The following is a 24,011-nucleotide window of genomic DNA, read 5'->3' as shown; positions in this document are numbered from 1 at the left end:
TGACTTGTGACTTTGATAGCAACATTGGCAACATGCAATACATAACTATTAATCTATGTACACCTTCTGTATTTCATTGTGGTACATCTCCAAGATAACAGGCCGACGCAGCTTCATTGTGGGACCTAGAGGTTGGAAATAAATGAATATAATAAATAAAATGATAATCCTGACCAGAAAATGACATGCCTTTGAATGCTGTAAGCGGAAAATGCCATTAACATTCACTAATTAGTTTAGGAATCAGTGTGGCCTTGACTTTACCTAGCTCTCCTCCTGAAACTGAAAAGTCCCTCCTCAGAATGATCCATTTCTGTATGCGCTGGGCATTGGAGGTGGCTGCATTGTTGACTCTGTTGATTCCCTCCTGAATGGCCTGGTACACTTCCTTGTCTTTGCCTCCAATGATGTCTGACACGGTGGTTGCCTGGCTCCCCAGCTGCTGGCAGTACTCTACAGCCTCCACACTCAGCTCCTCTTGTGGCTCCATGCTTTCCTCACTGCTGCAGCACTAGAGTTCAATCACACAAACCTTAGTTATTGCTCATTTAATTCATAATTAGTGTTGAGTGAATATGGCGGTTATTATTCATTTTATCATTTTTTACATTTATTTACAAATCTTAGTTTCAGTTATTGACTTTTACATCACTTCACATGGGCCCTCATTAAAGTAAAATAAGCAGTGAACACATGAGAGCTCAGAGCCGATGATTGGAGCCTGGAAACCAATTAAAAGAAAAATGGTTTTACAACTAGTGTACAAACTAGTAAAATGGTTCTCCTTCCTGTAATAGGCTTACTACAACTGTAAACAAAAAGGTTATTATGATATACATGATATGGTTATGGCACAGCAAGTGGGGGTAGGAGTTTGTTGGCAACAAATGGGGACCCAGGGGATGGCCACCTCTAATCAATTTGATAGGAACACAAAATCAATGGGCTGAATGTCTCATTAATTTGCGAGAATGTTTCCTAGGTAGGTAGTATTGTTAGACACAATGGATGCTTAGGAACATCTTATTACAGTAGGAAGCATACTTATACGTCCTAGTTAGTTTCCTTGCATTGGTGGAAAAGTGGGTCTTTGGCATACAGTAAAGGGGCTGGATACTCCTATATCTAATTATATTTTTTATTTTAACTTCCTCAACCTCAGGTTCGTTTTTTTTAATAAAACAAAACTACAGATAAAACAAAAGCTGCATAAAAATGTATGTTACTGCACATGATGTAAGTTGTCTCAATTCATGTAATCTTTTGACAAACGTGGAACCTAATAACAGACATGCAAACTTGTAGCTTTTAAGGTGAAAATAGCCGTTTTTGAATCCAAATGGGCGACTTATTTGAATTGTGTATGAGAAAATGTGTTTTTTTGGGGGGGGGGGGGGGGGGTCGTCTAGGCTTGTCACCTTTTTCACTATGGGGCTGTTTGCATGCCGGTAATAAGGAACATCCGGTAATAGCCTGCATCCTTCCAAATGAGACAGAGCCTTTATTATGTGTCTCAAAAGGCTTGTTCTTGCATTGCGAGAACAAGCGAACAATGAGATCAGGCCACACCACATCAATACAAATATTCTGAAAAGGATCGACAGACTGTTTAAGGCGGCATTCACACAGGCACGTTTTATTGCGATTAAAACGAATCCTCTAACGTATTGTCGGAAAATACACAACGCTTGGGCATGTATGAAGATGCATCCGTAGGCCTATTCTTTTTCGAATCAAAGAAACAAATGCAAATCCACAAAAAAACTGTGGTTTCGATTCGCTACAGCAAACGCTTCACTGTTGGTGTGAATCCATCCGTCTCAAATACAGGCAATATAGAGTCATGTGCGGGTTAAATCCATAGTTATTTATGAAAGGTAAATCCCCATCCAGACCGTCTGCTCTCATTAGATTTCTGACCATTCTGGCCGCCTCCTCCCCTCATTGATTTCATTTCTGATCACCGCTCCCTCGATCGCACATAGTGTATTATTTGTGAGGAGTTGCTCTCGATCGCACATAGTGTATTATTTGTGAGGAGTTGCTCACAGTTAGATGAAAGGAAAGTGCCACTGGAGTCACTTGTATATCATATAATATAATATAGGCCGATGTGTGGGTCTCTCGCCCTCGCTCGCGCGCGCGCGCTCTCTCTCTCTTGCTCTCTGTGCAATCATGGTGTCCAAATGGAGACGCTTTACGCGCGCCGCGGAGCGCAGAGAAGGAGCCAGCGGAGGGCAAGACGAGGGGCAGAGAGAGAGAGAGTGAGTGAGAGAGAGAGAGAGAGAGAGAGAGAGAGAGAGAGAGAGACGTTGACGTTGTCCTCTTCGTAGATATTCATATCTTGCTAAAGTAGGCCTATTTGCTGTCTGGTTTATTGCTGGTAGATTTTGCGAGTCCCTCCTGCCGCCGCATGGTTTTATTTTTTGATCGCCCGTTTACGACCGTCGACCGCAGATAAATATTTGCGGGGGTCCACTCCTACGGTTACATTGTGAGTTGAACTTGAATAATTATTAAACACAGGGAGATGGAGGAGCTTGGATACATGTCCCGTGGACAGACGTGGACTCAGCAATTCCTTGTTTCGGATGACAATGTGTGTGAGCGCAAACGTATCAATTAAATATGCAAGAATGTGGCAACTTCACCCCTCCCATTCGCACGACTAAACCGAATTATATTATGAGAATGTGGCCTTAAGACTCCTTGTGCATTTCATTCAACCAGACCTTTTAGTAGTTGCCTACCTCATTTTATCTTACTTAAGCTTTGGTTAGTATTTCTGTTAAAAGACCACTTTGTTGGCGATGGGGCCTCTCTGTGGTGAGTTTGCATGTTCTCCCCATGTCTCCTTGGGCATAGGCCCTCACACAAAAACATGCAGTAGTCCTGGTTTCTATACTACCCCTAGCCAGCCGGGTGCTCCCCAATGTCCACTGGCGCGGCAGGGGGAGAGTGGAAACCAGGACTACAGGTTAGGTAGTCACCGGGTGAGAAAAATGGGTTGCAAAAAATCGTGGGATAAAAAACATTAAAAAAAAGACCACTTCACCCATTTCAACTTAATTGTTGATAATTGTTTCTGTTCATTATAAGATTACACCATTTCTGTCTACTCGATCTGTGTCTCAAAGGTGTGCTGTGGACAGTTCAGAAACCCACCTACATCATCAGTAGGCAGTTTTGGTAATTTAAAACAACATTTACTTTATTTTAATGCAAGAGCAATGGTTTCTATTTACAGTGTGCTCTCTTCCCAGTAAGAGATAATCTGTAGTTTCTATTAGCTTGGAATCCCATCGATGATATCATTTGTAGGCAGGTTTCTGAACTGTCCATAAGCACAGAGAGAGTAGACGGAAATGGTGCCATGTTACAAAGAGCATTAGTGGCATATATGAGGATATGGTTGAAAATGGTAAAAAGCTTTTCCCCCAAAATAATGTCAATCCATATTTCTCTAATCAGAACCTGTTACAGTGGTATGACACTTGGCCCTTGGTATGACATGATCATATTCACAGCTATTGATGTGCATTACCTTTAAGGTTAAAAGAATTGACAAGAACTTCTTCTTGTCCCCTATCAGCATGGCATTGCTGACGATAGGCAGCTCCTTCTTCACAGCCTCTTCTATGGGAACAGGTGGGATATTCTCTCCTCCTGCTGTGATGATGAGCTCTGAATAGAGAAAGGTCACCATGACATCTTTGCTGTTTGTGATGCAGAGCACAATAACAAAGTGTACACTACAGTGACCCACTTCTATCTGACCAGAACACCATGTACTGTAAATGTAAATGGCAAACTCAGCAATTTGCGTGACTGTCCTACCTTTTATCCGCCCTGTGATGTACAAGAACCCTTCCTCGTCTATTTTCCCCAAGTCTCCAGAACGTAGCCATCCATCTTCATCCAAAGCCTCTCTGGTCTTGTCCTCCATATTTAGGAAACCCATGAAAACATTACGTCCCCAAAAGCAAATTTCTCCTATCCCCGCAGAGTCTATGTCTGCTAGCTTGTACCGGCAACCAGGGACCACCTTGCCACAGCTGTCGGAGAAAGTAACCTTTACTGAGTAAACAGAAACACTTTACTTGTGGTCAGAGTGTAAACAGGGTAAAGATTGCCATAATTATGTAGGACATATTACAGGAATTGGTTATGGTTACGGTGTGACATGAAATGTAGAAGATCATACGACAATAACAATTTACAAAACAAACATATCAACCTTTAATATCCTCCAAAGTCAGTGAGTCAGTGACATTGAAAGTGACTAATAGTTAAATTGTGCAAGAAATTCAGAGTGGTTCAGCAGTGCTTTGGGGGGATTGAGAAGCTGGTCAGTTTTAGGGGTATGCAGACTGGGTGATGGATCTGTATATCTCCAGCCGTTTGGCAGTTGGCCTGTGTTTGGTGAAGAGGTTATGAAAGCCATAATTCAAAATGAATAGTAGTAGTGTGATCTTTGTCTGATTTAGGCTTACCTTGGTAGTTTATAAGCTTTGGGACCAGACATAAAGTGTGGTCCCGTGCTCTCACTCATGCCATAGGCCTCATACAATCGGATGTTGAGGCCTAGGAAGAACTGCATGGTTTCAGTACCAATTGGTGCCGCTCCAGAGAAGAATTTCTGACAGCAAGAGAAGCCCAGCTCAGCACGAAGCTTTTCAAGTATGAAGCTGTTTGCCAAGGCAAAGAGAAATGGCTTCTCATCATTTCTAAAAGGAAAGAAAAAAATAGAATGTTGTACGGTACCTTGAATGTATAGGACTAAATCAAATGTATGTCTCTCAAGTATGAGTGTGGGTCCTGAACCTTCAACTCTTGGATGATTTAGAATGTATTTCTAGTAATTTAGCTACTCAGAGGCAGAGTTTTTATACAGCCTGTGTGAAGTGATCGGTGCTCACTTCGCATGGTATCAAACACGACACGTATATTTTCTCCTTGTATGGGCCGTTCTGTCCGTGACGTTAGTTATCTCCATACATGGAGTTCCGTCCTCATACGGACACCCATACGAATACTGACTGCAGTTATCTCCATACATGGAGTGCTGTGCTCATACAGACACTCATACAGTACATACACACAAAGCCAGACGTAAGAGCGGTTAGCACCGCTTAAAAACAAGTAAATGTTTGTCAGGATATATACAACACTGCCTTTATGCCTGCTGACGAATAACAACTTAACTTAATCCTGCCATCCCTATTTTGGGCACGTTAAATAATTGGTAAATGGTGGTTTTATTTAGACACGCGTTGCACTGCAAAAGTTGAAAATCTACAAGCTCACAGTCACAATGCAATAAGTTGTGAGCTTGTAGCTCAGCTATTTTCGTTGTATGATGTACCAGGTGGTTAAACTCCATCAGTACTTACTTTTGAGTGCACTTTTTATTTGTTTCCAGGCTGACAGACATGGCCCATGTTACCATTTTCTTTCTCACATATCCACACTGACTAATTCCTTCCTTTATCTTCTCCATCATCTTCTCCCACACCCGTGGGACACCCATGTGAGATGAAGGCTGGACTTCTTTCAATGTAGTTATCAAACTTCCCTAAAGAAAGAGGGTATCTTCACTTAACTCTAATAGACGTGGAAAGTAATAGTCTACACACTACACCATAATATCATCTGCGTTCATTTAAAAGTACAAGAAATGTATCCAACATTATTTTGTGCACTCTCACAGTTGCAAATGGATACATTAACACTGTAATTGCAATTGACGTTCTCTCTTGCCTTATTTTATTTTAATTTAAAATAACAGTTTTAATTGATGTTCTTGATTAGATGTTTTGAGTAATACTCTATACACAGGAGCATCTTTTTTAAGATTGTATACTGACTTTAGTAGACTTTAGTTTATGAGCACAAACTGCAACTATCACCATAATGACTTCCGGTCTCAATGAGATTACAATGAGATAAATAAATAAAAAGTCAAAATACATGATTGGAGCGTGAGATAGGTTTGTCAGTACATTTTATCCCTATGTGAAACCTATTCTTCTTTGCATCTTTGGGCTGTCACACATTTCAGAAGTAATCAATTCTAAACTCATTACATGATTATGATGTACCATGCATGCTTAGTGCTTACCTTTAGGGCATCTGGCTGTGCAAAGTATACAAGCTCTCCCCTCTGGATGCCCGTCCACAGGTCATAGATCTGAGCAGCAATGTGACTCAGAGGCAAGTAGCTCACCAAGGACTCCTGTTTAGTGTCAGCAGGCTGCATGTCCCCAACTCGGCTGGCATGATTGGCAGTCCATGTGATCTAAATGCATCAGAGTGTTGGATGGACAGGGTGGGCGCTTGAATATGCATGCTATGCTTATTATGTGTCTTTTGTAAGCTATAATACAGTTCACAGTCTGACAACTTTAAACAGGTAAAACACCCTGATAATGGCCAATGATGGCCTATATCAGGGTTCCCCAATTAGTTTTCACCAAGGGCCAAATTATGTCTAGGGTACCAAGCCGAGGGCCACAACATTGCAGGGGGGCGACGGTGGCGTTCCCGCTACTCCAGTTCAGATATCGTTGTTGTCGGGTGAAAATCTTGTATGTCCAAAACCGTATTTATCATTTTAAAAATGACTTAAACTAGTGAAAACAGCCGATCTACAAGCACACATCTGCTGTTTTCACTACTTTTGTGCGACGGCCTTGTTTGATGAAGCAGAGCTTTACCTTGCGAAAGAACTTACACATTTTGAGATACGGGTTTTCCACCCGACAATGACGATACTAGTTTTGTTGCTGCTCTTATACCATCATTATTACTGGGGTTGGTGGGGGCCTGACAGTAGCCCCCCGCGGGCCGCAAATGGCCCGCGGGCCGCCTATTGGGGAACCCTGGCCTATATTGTATTGAAATAATCCTCTGATGTGTGTGTAACCACACTATTCTTACATTGTCATGGCTGAGCATGACTCCTTTTGGCTTGCCTGTGGTACCAGATGTGTATATCAGTGCACAGCATTGATTGGCTCTCTGACCGCTGATGATGTCATCCACTTCTTTCTCAGAAACATCGAGGCCCAGATCCATGAACTCCTCCCACTGTCCCAAAACACCAACATAGTTATGTGTCATCATCTGAATTCAAAAGCCACTTCAGTTGGTGTAATAACATGTTTCAGAATGTCTTACAGAATACAGATTGGGTAACTTCTGCTGGAGAGGTTCACTGTACTGGACTATGGCTTTCAAATGTGGCAGTCTGTCACGTATCTGTGGCAAAAGAGTAAAGTATTTGTTGTATGACATATCATACAACACTGAAGCATAAAACAGGCATAAAAGTGCATTCACCATTGTGTCCGATTGTACTGTAAATGAAGACCTGCATGTCTTGCATACACTGAAGTAACGATACCTGCAATATCTTGTCCAATTGCTTTTGGTTTTCCACCACAATAATGTTAGCTTTGGAGTCACTGGCTACATAATAGCAAGCCTCTGGGGAGTTGGTGGCATAAATCCCTGTCATTATCCCACTGCAAGGAAGAATATGGAATATTACTGAGGTAGAGAAAGAACATAAATAAAGTTACAAAGTGCCATGCTTTCCTAAGGAGCATGTGAGGGATGAAGTAATGTATATATTTGTGCACAAACATTGGTTGGGTCAGTCAATACAGTGTGTAAGCCAGGCCTTGCTTGCTATAGAGCAGGGGTCTTCAACGTTTTCAGGCCAAAGGACCCCTTGGTTGAGAGAGAGATGAAGCAGGGACCCCCACAACCTTCTCATAGATTCCATATAGTTTAATCGTTTGACAGCACGTTCATCGGCGTATTTTGGATTCATGTCAATTTGTGTTTTCAGATATTTAACCACTTAAGTCAATACTTAATAAACTTGACCTTTCACTCTGTACTTAGTACTGCTCTTTTTCCCCTCTACACCAAACCTCTTTGCTCTTTGGCTAAAGTTCTCAGAATATGGACAATAGGGTTCAAGTGCTTAATATAAAAAAGTAGGAAAAAAGCTTTCTATCACACAACGATTTGGAGGACCCCCTGTAGTAACTCTGAGGACCCCCTAAGGGTCCCGGACCCCCTGTTGAAGACCCTTGCTATAGAGGGTTATTTTTCTCACCCTGCAATAATGGCACCAATCGCTGAGAAGAACCATTCTGCTGAATTGAATCCTAGTATGGCCACTCCATGGAATCGTTCTAAACCAAGCTGCACACGTTGCCATAAATAATTATTTTATAGACACTGATCCCTAATTTCCAGTGAGCATATTGTCAATATTTATATTAACAGTAACACTATGTTTGGGAACTATACCTTTATAAAGCTCTTGGCTGCTTTCCGGCAGAGCTGATAGTACTCCAAGAAAGTGACTTTTTCCCATTTGTTGTTTCTCTTGCTGGCCAGTGCATACATGCTTCCATATTTTTCCACAGAGGCTTTGAACATCTGATGAACTGTGACAGGTTCTTCTGGACAAGATTCTTCTATCCTCAGCCTGACTGAACCACTGGCTTCAGAGGTCCAGAGAGAGTCGGCTGGAGCAAGACATGCACTGGACAGCACCTCTGCTATGCTCCTCTTCCCTAGAGAGAGAGAGAGACAGTTTAAATCCATGTCCAAATCCAATACTGAAAATATCAGCTGGATTGGATTTCCATCTGCTGACCAATATTAGGCAGTAACAGTAGGGCCTTTGGACAAAGAATCCTCCACCATCACAGTCCTCTTATTCAACAGGCCCATGCTCTGTATGTGACTCACCAACAGACGCCTGCTCTTCGTCCTCTTCCTCACCGTCAGCCATAGACCCCTGAGCTGAGGACACGAGACTGAAACACAGAAAAGAAAGAGGCTCCTGAGAGCTCATACGCACCCCGCTGCCTCACATTCAGCCGGTGGTCCCATGGTTGGTTGGGTGGTCCAGGCTGCTCTTCACACTGGGGCACATGATTCTAATTGTTTGGCCAGCACAATGTCAGGCTTTAGGTGCACTGTAAAATACTGAGTGGTAATTGAACTCTGAGAGTGTACAAATGGATGAATGAACACTGAGGATTTGACTGTGTCCGCACAGCTAAACCCCTCTCGCTTTGCTTGACAGAGTTGTTCACTGAAAGACTTTTCATTTACCACTAGTCGATAGATAGATAGATAGATAGGTAGATAGATAGATAGATAGATAGATAGATATTATTTTTCAATTCAACTATCCAAACAATGTTATATTTATTCTCTGTATATTCTGTGACAGATCTGTCACAAACCTGTTTGCTTTTTCATCAGCTGTCACACATTTACCACATGCTGCAGCTGTTCGACTCCCCCATTTCACTCACATACACCAGCTGTGTTTGCGAGGGATTGATTACACTAGATCAGTACCTAATTTCCCAATGAAAAGACAAATTCTATAATCTAAAATGATTTTAACACCTATTTGAACCCTTTTGTCCCGGTTTCGGACATATAGGCTACTGCAGAACATTTATTTATTTTTATTTTATTTTCTTAACAAAATCCCAAAATAGTGAAAATAGCAGATCTACAAGCTCACACTGTGTCAACAGTGAACTTGTAGATTGGCCCATAAATATAAATTTCCCTTTATATCTCTGTCCACTGGTGTGCCTTTGGCACAAACAGTTTAAATTTAAAACATTAAAATAGGTATATCCTGGGAGGAAGTTATATCTTTCAACAAGTCCATCTTTTGTGTCAATGTCAATGTGTTCACACTTTTCTATTCAAAAACATCCACATTAATCGAGGCCTTGATTCAATTTAGTTCAAAACCAATGTATCCTCCCAAATTCACAAAATCCCAAACAAATTCAAACATTTTCCTCAAACCCCCACATCAGCCAAGTGACGAATATATATTTGGTTTCACCAACAGATGGGTGGGAACTGGGAAGGTCCCGATGGGGTTGTCTTCCACACCTTTAGGCTGTCTTAAATCGCACTTTGAATAGCCTGAATCCTCCTCAGATAACATTACACTTCCCCCAACAAACCAAATTGTATGGCCTGTGGTATTCATACAGCTGTTTAGACATACCAGCGATCCTAAAAATAGGTTCCTTTTATCTTTAACAAAAAAATCCTCTCTAAGCAAGAATCTTCATACAGTACACTCACACTTACTGAACATGATCTGTAAAATGTGTAAATAATCTGCAATAAAATGTGTAATTTGTCCAGAGGCTTTGAAAGAGAGCGGCATCAGTTTGTTGACTGACCGCCTCCTCAGTAGGCCTATATAAACCACTTACCTGATAACAATGTTAGCAACATCCTCCTCAATAAGAAAATCCATGTTTTTTTATTTGAATAGATCTTGCTGTGTCTTCAAAGCTAGTTGCACTTCATGGTTTGGAGCATTTCAATTCTCCTAGAAGAAGTTGTGTAGGATCAGGGTGCGATAGAAAATGAAAAGTTATTTTCTCATGGGACAAGCACCACCTGTAACAGCATCGAGCCCCTTGGGGAGGGACAGAGAATGTGATCATGAAAAGACATGCAAGTCCAGCAGTCCACTCTCCCAAGAACATGTACAGAATATAAATGAGTTTGTCTTTTCATATGTAAAACAGTGGGACTATGATTTTCTCTTTAATCACATGCCATGCAAAGAGGCCCAAAACAGTTAAACAGTTTACATGGATCCAGCTAAAACTGTAGGACCTATGAGGCATTCACCAACTGTGGTTATATAATATACTGACATATTATATGTTATTAACTTGCTTTTGTACTTGCATTGTTATAAGTATTTTTTCTAGGTGTTTTTATTTATAAACTTCCACAATGTGAAAACTAGTAGGTGTGTACAGAACAACTTGAGCTTGCCAAATTTAAGAAGCAAGTTAAGGGGGAAGTATTCAGGTGGAGAAGAGTGGAATAATGCCGCTATATAAATCCACCATTTACCATTCACCAAGTGGCTCCTGAGTCAAATTTCTGAATGCATTGGTTTCATCTGTGGAATATGCTTTGATTTAATTTGATAATGTGCCAGCATGCTGCCTACATCCATTGCTATTCCATCCTGCCTGCTTTAGTCAAGTCTTCAGGACTGCAATAAATAAAGAAATGTATTGTGATACCCTGATAGATTGAGCATTGTACCCAAGCATGGGCCTATGTTTATTGTATTGTATCGTGTAGCATTTTAATGTTGTTAAAATACATTATTTTCCATGGAAATGTGTTGGGGGAAAGTGCGGAATAATAATCTTAATAATTCATCATTAATTAAACGTTAATTACATGTGTGAAGCATGTTCAAATAAAGTGTGACAGTGACACTCATTACAGTAATTTAATTACAATTCGTGTAAGCTACTACTGCATCTTGACTGTACCATCAGTGTGCAGCCACAGTAAATCAATCATCATGACCACCAGACAGCCTCACACACTAACAGCAGATCTGCACCAGAAAGTTCCATTCGCGAAAGTTCTGGCTCGTCTTCACTCATCGCGTTGTAATTGGCTAGTTGGTTGTTAGGCAACCGCTGAGGGGGACCAAATTTGTATGGTGGACAGCAGTCACAACCGGCTGCAACGTTGCATAGATATTATATAAAATATATATATTGTGACAGTAACTACAATGACTGAGGTAGCTTGATTGTTTGGACCAGACAATTATTTTCTGCGTGATATCTTTAACATTTTTAGGTTTAGTTGGCCTGCAAAAAAGGCTCTAACTCGTTCTCCTGCTACACCATCAACATGTGGAACGCCCTTCCTCAAGCCCTAAAGGAGAGCAAATCCCTAGCCTCCTTCAAAATTGGTATGAAAAGTCACCTTCAGACAGCTGCTACCCGTGATTTGGAAATAGACTAAGCCCCCATGCCCCCCCCCCCCCCCTTTTTTATTATTCTTTTTTCTGCCTTTGTATTTGATGTTATGCTTTTGGAAACTGATATTACCCTAGATAAAGTACTATGTTCTATCCGTCTGTCTTTCAATGTTATATGAGATAGGCCTACTTAAAGTGTGGTTCCTGTGGAAATAAGCCTCGGCTTTCTAGGATCTCCTTTTAGTTGACCTTGTACCAGTGATTTGTACTGTCATGAAACTGTACTTTTTTCTATTGCAAACTTCTAATAAATTCTTCAATCAATCAATCAATCAAAATTCAGAGTTGTTTAGTTAGCTGTTGACATGACAACCACCAACTAGCCAATCACAGCGCGACCGGCCGACCCCATCCACCCCTCCCAGCTATGGCATCTGGACGCTATAACTAAAGCCAACCCTGCCATCTTCCACAGAACGACAGAAGCACCGCAATCCAGGGAATAGCAGTACTCGCTGTAAAGTAAGTTTCCTTTATTTTCATGAAACAACTCCATACTCAATAACCTTTCATAGTTAGCATTGAAGTAAACATGTTCGTTTTGTTTTCTTTAATCACATGTGCGAGCCGGCACATGTGTGATTACACAATACATGCTGGTATTTAATGTTATTACCGTAATATTAAGCTTATCAAGAAGGTGTAATTAGGGTTTCATATCAAGACGATTTTTGTGTGAATCTAGGCCTATACCGCACATTGCGCTTGAGGCAAACGTATAACGGTCCATTTCTGCTTTACTTTAATCCAGGTTTTGTCATCATGGTTCACGAGACTGGCTATTACGACACCTTGGGTGTCAGTCCCAAAGCCTCGCCCGAAGAAATCAAAAAGGCTTATAGAAAACTTGCATTGAAATATCACCCAGACAAGAACCCCAACGAAGGAGAAAGGGTACGTACTATGGACATCTCACCCGAAGCCCTGTATGGGCATCTGGAGGGAGGGTCTTTCTATTTTAAACTGCTCGGCTCGTTGAATTGACAGCAACAGAATGCCAGGAACTTTCCAGAATGATATCCGACTCTGATGAGTCTCTCTCTCTCCTGTGTCCACATGCAGTAGTAGTACAGTAATGTTAGCTCCTTACAGTGAGAAGTCCCTTATGGCAGTGGTTTTCAACCTTTTTCATATCATATCATATCATATCATATCATATCATATCATTTCATTTGATGAGATGCAGCCTCTCAGACCCAAGACTTATACTAATATTTTGTTATCTGATAAGTCCATGCTGTATTGATGTGGTGACATAGGAGAGATAACAATTCTCCTACATTTTCTATTTGTGTAAATGAATAACTAATGTGTTAATAAAGTAAATTAAAGTAATGATGTTTAACAATAATTTAACATGAAACCAAATGGAACCGTTTTGGTTCATTTTACAATCTCGAGAGTTAAAGGTCTAAGGGTTCATTTGGTTACCAACTCTCTGTCATTTATCTGGGGACCACCTGGAACCCCCACAAGGACCACTGGTTGAAAACCACTGCCTTATGGTGAAACTATCCATTGACATACTGTACATAATGTTGTGAATGTTTCAGAACCTTCGAGCCCACTAGTACGTGTTCCAAATGTACATTACAGCATGGGCTTATTATTAGACTGACGTGAAAGACACTGGGTTAACAAATCACAGGATATGCCTATTTTGTAGATCCAGCCATACTGAATCTTACCTTTGATCTTCATAAGAGTCAGTATACCACTTACTGTGGTGAACTTGTCATGCACTCAAGTTGTGCATGACAGCTGTGTGTGTGTGTGTGTGTGTGTGTGTGTGTGTGTGTGTGTGTGTGTGTGTGTGTGTGTGTGGTGTATACCATGGTGTATATACTGTATACCATAGTACATTAATGTCCCCCCTTTCAACAGTTCAAGCTCATATCCCAAGCATACGATGTGCTGTCAGATGCAAAGAAGAGGGACTTGTATGATCAAGGAGGAGAGCAAGCCATCAAGGATGGTGGCATGGGTGGAGGAGGTAACCCCATGGACGTTTTCAACATGTTCTTTGGAGGTGGTGGAAGAATGCAGAGGGAGCGAAGAGGTGAGGAATAACACATTTTATATATTATATAGATCAGGGGTCTTCAACAGGGGGTCCGAGACCCCTAAGGGGACCTCAGAGTTACTACAGGGGGTCCTCCAACTCTTTGTGTGATAGAAGCTTTTTTCCCCTCCTTTTCTATATTAACCACTTGAACCCTAGTGTCCATATTCTGAGAACTTTAGCCAAAAATAGCAGATCTACAAGCTCACGCTGCGAGGCGTTGTGAGCTTGTAGATCGGCTATTTTTGGCAGAGGTTTGGTGTAGAGGGGAAAAAGAGCAGACCAAGTACAGAGTGAAACTATATGGTATCTATGCGTTGTAGGGGGTCCCTACTTCGTCTCTCTCTCGACTAAGGGGTCCTTGGCCTGAAAACGTTGAAGACCCCTGATATAGATATTATGTACAGTATATTATGAGAATACTGCGAGTGCTGGTTGACAGGCCTTGGGGGAATAACGCTATGATGTCTTGTCATTTAGGTAAGAACGTAGTTCATCAGCTTGCCGTCACCCTGGAGGAGATTTATAACGGATCCACCAGGAAACTTGGGCTCCAGAAAAACGTCATTTGTGAAAAGTGCGAAGGTGGGTAATCGTTCAAATCGAATTTTACTCTTGGTGTTTTATCAACGGAAACATTCATTATTAAACCTGCAAACCAGAACATTTTTTGTGAATAAAACTTTGGTTTGTCCAATTTGTATGGTAGAGCATGTTGATACAATAACTAGCACATCTTCAGTGGTTGTTGGAGGCAGTTTCCCTGCTCTTCTATTGAGACATATAGACCCGATGTTCGGGTAGGAACACTACTGGTTGACAAGAGACCTTTCCAGAACTTGGAATAAACATTTCCTGTGCCAGGTCGGTTTCCCCATAGCTTCATTTGATTGGCTCAGCAATCAAATGAAGCTAGAACAGGAAATGTTTATTCCCACTTCTGGAAAAGGGATGTTATGCACAGGGTAAAGAGGCATTGCCTGGAGCTCAAAGCATAATATCTCCCTTGGCCAAGCAGGGACTACCTCTTAGCTCAGAAGTAAAAAGGTGGTCTTATTCAGGCGACCCAGGTTTGAATACCGGGTAGGACATAAATGTTATGGATTGTAGTTTTAAGATGGCTAACACAATGTTTCTCAATTTCTTACAGGTTATGGTGGTAAAAAAGGTACACTGATACAATGCTCGAGTTGTAAAGGAAGAGGTGTCCAAATCAAAGTACAACAGATCGGGCCAGGCATGATTCAGCAAATGCAAAGCATGTGCGTTGACTGTCAGGGAGAGGGCGAGCATTTTAACTCCAAGGACCGCTGCAAGGTCTGTATTGGGCACAAAGTGGAACGCAAGAAGAAGATTCTCGAGGTTCACATTGACAAAGGTACTACTCTTAACATGTCAATTATAAAAGCATAATTTCTTGAAATTATGGAAATCTCGTAATTTGGGATTAACACGCTGTGACATGTGTTGTGTCATGTAGGAATGAAAGATGGTCAGAAAATTACATTCCATGGAGAAGGTGACCAGGAACCAGGCCTGGAGCCTGGTGATGTCATCATTGTGCTGGATCAGAAGGAGCATCCCGTTTACCAGAGACAGGATGATAATCTGATTATGAAAATGGACATCAAGCTGGTTGATGCTCTCTGTGGTTTTAAGAAGACTATTTACACATTGGACAAGAGAACACTGATCATCAGCTCACTGCCAGGTAGTGTAATGTACAGGGGTTAAACCACTGGTCCCCAAACAAGAGTAAAAATACACATTTCTTTTAGATTTAGATTTAGGAGATTCTTTTTAATATTATTTGAAAAAAGAATAATTGTACATGCATTTTAAAACAAACAGTCTAATCGCTCTTTTGGGTTTCAACCTGAAAAGTTTGGGAACTAATGGGTTAAAACAATTTACGATACTTGAATGTCTAATAGACTGTGTCTCAAAACTGTGGCGTCTTTTAACAGGGGAAGTTGTGAAGCACGACGACACGAAATGTGTCCAGAATGAAGGCATGCCAATTTACAAGGATCCTTGTTCCAGGGGACAGCTATTCATTCAGTTCAAGGTGAGAATCAAGCAATATTACACGAAAGGGCGTGCTTTACCGGGATTATCAGCACGTCAGCGTTCCGTAAGCAGCGCTGAAGTATACAACAGTTACCCTTGAAAGAGAAACATATCAGCTCAATTTCATTGTAATTATATTCTATAGATTGTTTTTAATGCCAGATTGAGCTATGTCCCTGAACTCTGCTAGCGAAGCCGCTTAACATAGTGCTGGGACAGGCCCCGATCAGATTGCTTCGTCGGAACTACCCGTTGTATAATGCTCATTCACAGCTCTGCAGGCCCCCAATGATGTACAAGTTTGAAATGCATGTCAATTATTCATTTTATTACGCCTCCCCAGGTTGAATTCCCGGAGAGTCACTGGCTTCCAGAACATCTAATGTACCAGCTGGAAAATCTGCTTCCTACCAGGGATGATGTGATGATAACTGATGACATGGAGGAAGTTCATCTCAGCGAAGGGGGTCCTCAGTCAAAACAGAATAGCCAAAGCTATAGCCAAAGCCAAAGTAGGGAGGTTTATGAAGACGACGAGGATGGCCCTCAGGGTGGGGTGCAATGTCAGACACAGTAAATGTTGTGTATGTGAAATACTGTACATCAGGGTTCCCCGATTAGTTTTCCCCAAGGGCCGAATCATGTCTAGGGTACCAAGCCGAGGGCCACAGCATTGCAGGGGGTGACGGTGCCGTTCCTGCTACTCCAGCGACAGTTCAGATGTGGTCGTTGTCGGGTGTAAATCTTGTCCAAAACCATTCGTTTTGCATTTATCATTTTAAAAACGATTTAAACTAGTGAAAACAGCCGATCTACAAGCACACGCCTCGCACCGCGAGAGGCGTTGTGTGCTTGTAGATCTGTTGTTTTCACTACTTTTGTGAGACGACCTTGAATGATGAAGCAGGGCTTTACTTTGCGAAAGAACGTACAAATTTGGAGATACGAGGTTTCCACCTGACAACGACGATATACTAGTGTTGTTGCTGCTCTTATATCACCATTATTACTGGGGTTGGTGGGGGCCTGACAGTAGCGGCCCGCGGGCCGCCTATTGGGAAACCCTGCTGTACATGTTAACATGAAGGTCAAGGTTTGAACTACTGTATGCCTTAAGAGCCTCTTCATCTAAAAGATTATACGCCACAAATTAGCTGAAATGCTAGTTGGTAACATCTGCCAATAATACCACAATTTGTGTCATTTTCCTAGTAAAGATATTCAAGTTTCATTTCAGCAGAATAGTACTGCTTTCCCAAAGTAATGTTGCGACAACAGCTGTATTTTTGTTTGTTCTGTCCAAAATATTTAAGACTTCTTTTCTATGTTTGATCATAAAATGTACATGTGCTCAGAAACTGAAAGGATTACTTGTATGCTTTCTATGAAGGTAACTTTCCTCATGACACCTCTCATTCAGTGTTAAGCATTTATTTATTATTTCTCAATAAAAACAAATGCCTTCACATTTTCACCAGCTTCATGCTTTATTCTTTATATAAGGTGTAATCATTCAAATTAACAAAAGGTGGGTTTATTAATAGTTTTCACCATAAACGAGGTCTGATATCATGTCCCCAACCATAGTCTGGCTCAATGACAGAAAGAACCCGTCAATACATGAACCCGTCAATACATAGTGAATGCGTGACTGCTTAACTATAAAGCTCTTCATTCATTGTAATCAATGAAAAATTAAGGCATAGTCTCAGTGAGGTCTCATTTACAACATGACTGTTCCATTTGCTTCAGTTGATCGTTCAGTGTTGCTTCCTCCTGAAAGAGCAACCTGGAAGATAAAAGTAAAACAGAAAATTCAGTTCCATTCCATTTAAACCAGCAGATACATTGTAATAAGATAGTTGTAATAAGATAGTTGTGCTGTGTTTGTAGTCTAGGCCTAACCACAGCATACTGATGAATGTACACAAATTTGTATGAGAGATGAACATACCCTCTGTCAGTCTCGCCTTTCCACCGGTTGGCTGGCACAGCACAGTTGAGCATCCCACACAGAGAACCACTGTCTGTGCATGGCTAAAGACCGTAGTGATCTTGTAGCAGCCTGAAATTAATGTAATATCATGGTAAATACAATAGATAAACAATATAAATATACATTCATATTTAATATAAATGTGTAAAGGTTTAATGTGAAAAATTAAATAGAGACTGCTGCAATGTGGTTCAATAAACACTATAAACAATCTTGTTCTTACTCAGAGGAATCTACTATACAACTATATACTAACGTGTACATCGAATATCATATATGCAATCACAAAATTGTAAATTGTGAAAAAAAAATGTAGTGCATGCATATACATGCAACTAAAGTATAGTGTTTGTCTAGAAGAAGTCCATAGTTGTTCGCTTAATGCTAGACATTGCCTAATTCAGTTTAAAGTTATATATAGGATCCATTATCCCTGAAATCTCCCCAATTTGCGAAAAATGTGAGTTGGTTGAGGCTGACCTGTTGCACAGCTTTGCACTCTGTACTAAACTACAAGACTTCTGGGTTGACATATTACATTTTTTTCCAATAATATTTGAAGTACAGTTACAACCTGATCCTGTATTATTAATCATCTTTGGAGTGTCAGAAGTGTTAAGACATCTAAGAGTACATCATCAAAATCTTTTGTCCTATGGTTTAATCACAGCTAAGTAAGAAGCTTATTTTAATGTGCTGGAAGGGGAAGGAGGTGCCCACAAGGAAAAGATGGCTGACAGAGTTGACAGATACCCTTCATTTGGAAAACATTAGATACACCATAAAGGACAAACCTGAACAATTTGAAAAGGTCTGGCGGCCTCTAATTTCCTTCCTGGAACAGGAGCGGGCCTCCTGATAGTTTGCAATAATTTATAGTAGCGCTCTGGGGTAGGGATTGGCTGAGGAGGGTGGGGAGGGTTCCTTGGGGGTTTGTTGTGTGTATTTTTGTTTTGTTTGTCTTTGTTTTCTTAAAAAATGTATCATTGTCATGACACTATGCCCTATACTTAATGCAACATTAATAAAACAAATATTTGAAACAGCCTCAGTACCTGCATCTTCTGGACTAACATATGAGAGCACATTTGTGATAAAAATAGTAATTGTTAATAATAATAATATTAGCTATTCAACATATCAGTATGTGTTAAAAGTTTTTAAACAAACTATTTTCCGTGATTGTCCGAATTGCCTGGCACCCACATTCCCACAACACCCCATTGACGCTCTGCTTATGCCTGAACTCCATATGTCCACATTTCTTGTCATGTGCGTCATAAGTAACCATCTTATAGTTAAGAGCACCTCAGTTCTTTCAACATACCTGGGCATTTCACATCCATGAAGTACGAGTTTGGGCACTGAACAAGTCTTTTCTTTTTGTGCTGTCTTTTCTCTAAATCCACAGAAGGATGGAGCAGGTCTCTGTCCAGCTGGGGGTGGGGGGGACAGCAATTCATTATTCAAATATTTCCTTAATAACAGAAGGTCAGAGATGATAATTGGGAGTAGTGAACAATGCGAACAATAATAACTCCCTGCATGTAAGCATAAATGTGTATCAGCATCAGTGCTTTCAAAACGACGGCAGTGCTATTAAAGAATAGATATACACATACTTAGGCATCTTTCCTGAGGCAATCAATTCAGGTAATCAAAAACAACCATTGTTGTTGCTTATACAAAATAAATATCTCTCCAGCTAGTCATCAATTTATCTTATCCTCATTATTCAAATTACATTATAAAAGTAATGATGGTTTTCACTTGTCACTGTCTGGCAATGTGTGACTGACTTGGAAAATGGCCCAGTGATATGGGCCTGAAAGGGTTGCCCAACCTTATGTACCTTATAACCACACACCCACACCCACACACACAGAGTAGGAACTATGCACTTTCAACCATCTAACAATGTGATTTCACCAATGTCCATACTTTGTGTTATGGTATGCTATGTTGACCAATGGTCATTATTCTCTTCATACAATGTTTTATATCATGTCTTTGTCGTTTAGTATTGCTACAACAATGTTGAGGAACCACACACACACATACACACACACACACACACACACACACACACACTCTTGTATTTTGTTTATTTTTTGCCACGTGGTGAAAACCACCTTTGATTTTATCTTCAGGTAAACCCTGCTATGGACTTCCAACCATACCAGCCTGGCAGCCCAACTGGCTGATTCTTATTCCTAAGAAATCGAAACACACAAATGATACACAACAAAACAAGCCATCGACAGCTGTTGTGTTGTTTGGGAACTACACGCCAAGTAAAGCATTACTGAAGGTCCACATTTCGGATGTCCACGAAAACATTGTTTTTGTACACATTTATGATTTAAGTATGTTGTGTTTTCAGCAAGTAGCCTCCACCCAGCCAAACCAACTACCCACACACTGCGAGTGCGAGCTGAGCTGGGCTGAGCTGAGCTGAGCTACGCAACATGTCAGCCATGCGCCATCGGCCATGTGCTGCCTACACAATCCAGCTCCAAAGTACCGTGCTGCGAACACAACTCACACAAACAACACGGTACTTTGCACAAACGGATCACACGCACAGCTGACAGCGCTGCAGAACAATGTTAACAACAGTAAAACAAAAGCGTGTAGCTTCTACTTACAGGCATTTTCTCACGGAGCTGGATGTGCTTTTCCTAGTTCTCTCATGCGCAGAGTCTGATTGGCTGACTGACTGACTGAGACAGGAACTGAGGTTGCCAGACAACGACTACAAATGATATATATTATTTTTTATAATTATTTAAACAATACTAATATTGTTCACATTTACAATATAGCAATATAAATAAACCAATATATTTTATTATTATTATTAAATGACTAAGATCCCCAAAAGGCTGGGATCGATCGACGACTACAAATGATATATTTTATTTTTTATATTTTATAATTATTTAAACAATACTAATATTGTTCACATTTACAATATAGCAATATAAATAAACCAATATATTGTATTATTATAAGATCCCCAAAAGGCTGGGATCGATCGATTGGTTGATAGGATAAGACGGAAAAAAAAGAAAAAGATCCATTGTGGTCCTATTCAATTCATCAACAGCATTGAAAATAACACAATAATATACATATTAACAAATATAAAACACCATATGATGATATGAAACATTTAATTGGCAATGAGAACATAACCAATAAGCAAACGCCATGACTCATGCTCATAATAATATACACATAATAATTCACATTTTATAGAACAATAGAAAAAAACAATGTTTTTTTTTTTTTTTTGATTATTCATGTAAATCTCAGCTTTTGGGGGAATGTTTTCTTCCTCTTCGTCGTCTTCTTCTTCTTCTTCTTCTTCTTCTTCTTCTTCTTCTTCTTCTTCTTCTTCTTGTTTTGAAATAATAACTGATTAAAAACAAAATCTAGGAAACAAAAAAATTAACGGACCCATAAAAATGTGTCCGCGACCCTTAAATGGGTCCCGACCCTTTGTTTGGGTACCAGTGCTATAAACTACATAGACCATCATGCAAAGGATGAACGTGACGTCACGTCATTCCTCCCTCAGCTGCCCTCGGCCCGCTACACAGACAGACAGCTGGTGAGGATTTCCAGAGAGAGGGGGATCCTTGGGCTCATTACACCGTTATTAATGTAGGACAGGAGTGTTTTTAATGGCGAAAACGTACGATTACCTTTTCAAGTTACTGCTCATCGGTGACAGCGGTGTCGGCAAGACATGTCTGCTTTTCAGGTTCAGCGAAGACGCGTTCAATACCACCTTCATATCAACAATAGGTGAGTCTACTATCTGCGACTGTCTTTCTTTACCCATTGAGCTGTATCGAATCTATACCAGGCAGATCTCTCATATTCTTAACGGCCACAGCCATCGCCTATTGTAGAGCTACCTGCTGAATAGGAAAACCTACCTGAAATAGATGTTTGATTTTATATTTAAGCTGTGCAGAATGCTTTATTCTATAATTACATGTTTAATAGCAGTGCCTTTGTTATTGTTATGCAGGTATAGATTTCAAAATCAGAACAATAGAGCTGAATGGAAAGAGAGTCAAACTTCAAATTTGGTAAGTGTGGAATGGCTCCAGCTTTTTCCTATAATGACATAATTTCATTATATAGGCTATCTATAGGCTGAACAAGCCACATGATGAACATCATGCATTTCCAATGATTCATGTGTGGAAATGGCCAGCATATATTTCATTTTCATTCTGCAGGGACACAGCAGGGCAGGAGAGGTTCCGAACCATTACTACAGCATATTACAGAGGAGCCATGGTGAGGCACTCCAGCCTTTGTGTCATTCTCACTATATTTAACTAGAAAGGTGATTCTTATGTATATTGTTTGGGCTGTGAAATGTGTGTGACTAATGAATATAAATATTTCTCTCCACATCTTTACAGGGGATTTTACTGGTCTATGACATCTGCAATGAGAAGTCTTTTGAGAACATAAAAAACTGGATCAGAAATATCGAAGAGGTGCGCTTTGAATTGAAACTGAGGATATTAAAACAAATATCGACTGTAGTTTATATAGTATCTTAAATTCATTTCACTTAGAATTAGCATTTGGTCAAAAAGTAAAGTAAAATAAGTAGCCATAAATAACATAGTGTATAACACAGTATTAGTAGTTTTGATGACTTTGCTCCATGCCTCTTAATTTCTGTTTCTTCACCAGCATGCATCATCTGATGTCGAGAAGATAATCTTGGGTAACAAATGTGACATGACTGACAGGAGGCAGGTGTCCAAAGACAGGGGTGAAAAAGTGAGTCTCTAGACCATACATGGGCTACTGGTGGCCCGGGGGTGGGGGGTCACTTATAGAATACTGATATATTATTGATTTCAGCTGTTACAATTCCAAACTCGCAAACATGACCCGCTTTAATTACCTCAGTCTATGTTAGTAGCTTATGACTAGTAGTAAAAATGTATTGTCTTTTTTATGTCCAATGTATTTGTATTTAAGTTCAACAAAATACATTTGAAATTAAACAAAATGTTACTCTTAGGGATTCCAAAATAGAAAAAGATTATTCGGGATTCCAATTCAAAAATAGCAAAAAATAGCAGATCTACAAGCTTAAAACACATCGCACGGCGAAATGTTTTGAGCTTGTGGATCGGCTATTTTGCTACTTTTGTGTGACATAGTGTTATGACCCTAGCCTGGGTCGTAACTCATATGACGACTTAGGGCATTAATTACAAAAAAGTAGGGAGATAGAGGTTTTTCCCGACAGTATTTTGCAATGGCCCTCTGGAGTGAGTGTGGAAATATAGTGGCCCTTTCCATCATCGAAGTTTCCCACCCCTGCTCTAGACCATTACAGTAGGCTCAAATGCATTGTATGATTTTGGACAATGAATTATACCAACACTGAATCTCTTATTCTCCCCAGCTGGCTATTGATTATGGAATTAAGTTCTTGGAAACCAGCGCAAAGTCTAGCTTAAATGTTGAAGAGGTAAATTACAGTTTAAATAACTTTACTTTTCTTGGTTTCTGCCAACTTAAAAGCCATGTATCACTTATATAATTAATTTCTGCTTTTCTATAGGCTTTTTATACTATCGGCAGAGACATATTGAATAACCTGAGTACGAAGACTGTAAGTACAATACATAGATCTACTCAAATCAATAGCTCTACTAATGTTTGCATATGATTACATTTGTTTTATGCTTATGAGATTTGCCTTTTCCCCTCTGACAGACTGACAGCAACCCAGGAGTTGGTGGGCCCATCAAAATCACAGAGAAAAAGTCAAAGAAAATCAAATTCTTCAAGTGTTCACTGCTCTAGAGGAGTGTGTCTGTTGGTGGCTTCCTGCTTTCGAGACATTCTTATAACAGCAGTAGAGGCGGTCATGTTCTGATGACTGTACTGCTAGGTGAAGCTCACATGCAGATGGACAAGATCCTTTCATGATGTGCAAAAACAGAAGAGGTTGT

The 24,011-nt window shown here is 40.3% G+C and overlaps 4 protein-coding genes across 4 annotated transcripts; 2 read left to right on the top strand and 2 right to left on the bottom strand.

Moving 5' to 3' along the window:
* Window positions 1-41: 41 nt before the first annotated feature.
* acsbg1 (acyl-CoA synthetase bubblegum family member 1) lies at window positions 42-10,327 on the bottom strand (the record flags this gene model as incomplete). The annotated part of the gene is made up of 14 exons (XM_080736947.1): window positions 42-125; window positions 265-511; window positions 3,545-3,684; window positions 3,838-4,055; window positions 4,494-4,727; window positions 5,394-5,575; window positions 6,122-6,298; window positions 6,940-7,089; window positions 7,180-7,260; window positions 7,406-7,526; window positions 8,129-8,217; window positions 8,326-8,594; window positions 8,773-8,840; window positions 10,284-10,327. 14 exons carry the CDS (start codon window positions 10,325-10,327, stop codon window positions 49-51), a joined length of 2,097 nt encoding a protein of 698 aa, XP_080593073.1. The 3' UTR covers window positions 42-48.
* Window positions 10,328-12,640: 2,313 nt separating this feature from the next.
* dnaja (DnaJ heat shock protein family (Hsp40) member A) lies at window positions 12,641-16,587 on the top strand (the record flags this gene model as incomplete). Its single annotated transcript, XM_080736627.1, has 7 exons — window positions 12,641-12,772; window positions 13,763-13,937; window positions 14,421-14,525; window positions 15,091-15,318; window positions 15,421-15,651; window positions 15,908-16,008; window positions 16,354-16,587. The coding sequence occupies 7 exons, from the start codon at window positions 12,641-12,643 to the stop codon at window positions 16,585-16,587; spliced, it is 1,206 nt and encodes a 401-aa protein (XP_080592753.1).
* An 885-nt stretch (window positions 16,588-17,472) lies between these two features.
* On the bottom strand, window positions 17,473-20,719 carry rps27l (ribosomal protein S27 like). Its single transcript, XM_080736518.1, has 4 exons — window positions 20,655-20,719; window positions 19,334-19,442; window positions 17,965-18,075; window positions 17,473-17,799 (listed from the first exon to the last, which is right to left on the bottom strand). The coding sequence occupies exons 1-4, from the start codon at window positions 20,658-20,660 to the stop codon at window positions 17,771-17,773; spliced, it is 255 nt and encodes an 84-aa protein (XP_080592644.1). The 5' UTR covers window positions 20,661-20,719; the 3' UTR covers window positions 17,473-17,770.
* A 976-nt stretch (window positions 20,720-21,695) lies between these two features.
* LOC308294066 (ras-related protein Rab-8B) lies at window positions 21,696-23,942 on the top strand (the record flags this gene model as incomplete). The annotated part of the gene is made up of 8 exons (XM_080736779.1): window positions 21,696-21,819; window positions 22,049-22,109; window positions 22,263-22,323; window positions 22,452-22,529; window positions 22,732-22,821; window positions 23,459-23,524; window positions 23,618-23,668; window positions 23,773-23,942. 8 exons carry the CDS (start codon window positions 21,696-21,698, stop codon window positions 23,860-23,862), a joined length of 621 nt encoding a protein of 206 aa, XP_080592905.1. The 3' UTR covers window positions 23,863-23,942.
* Between the last annotated feature and the right edge of the window lie 69 nt (window positions 23,943-24,011).

The sequence above is a fragment of the Nannobrachium achirus genome (genome assembly GCF_963921795.1).
Source record: "Nannobrachium achirus genome assembly, chromosome: 11".
NCBI lineage: Eukaryota > Metazoa > Chordata > Actinopteri > Myctophiformes > Myctophidae > Nannobrachium > Nannobrachium achirus.
The sequence above is the reverse complement of the archived record's forward strand: the minus strand, read 5'-3'. Positions and strand labels throughout refer to the sequence as shown.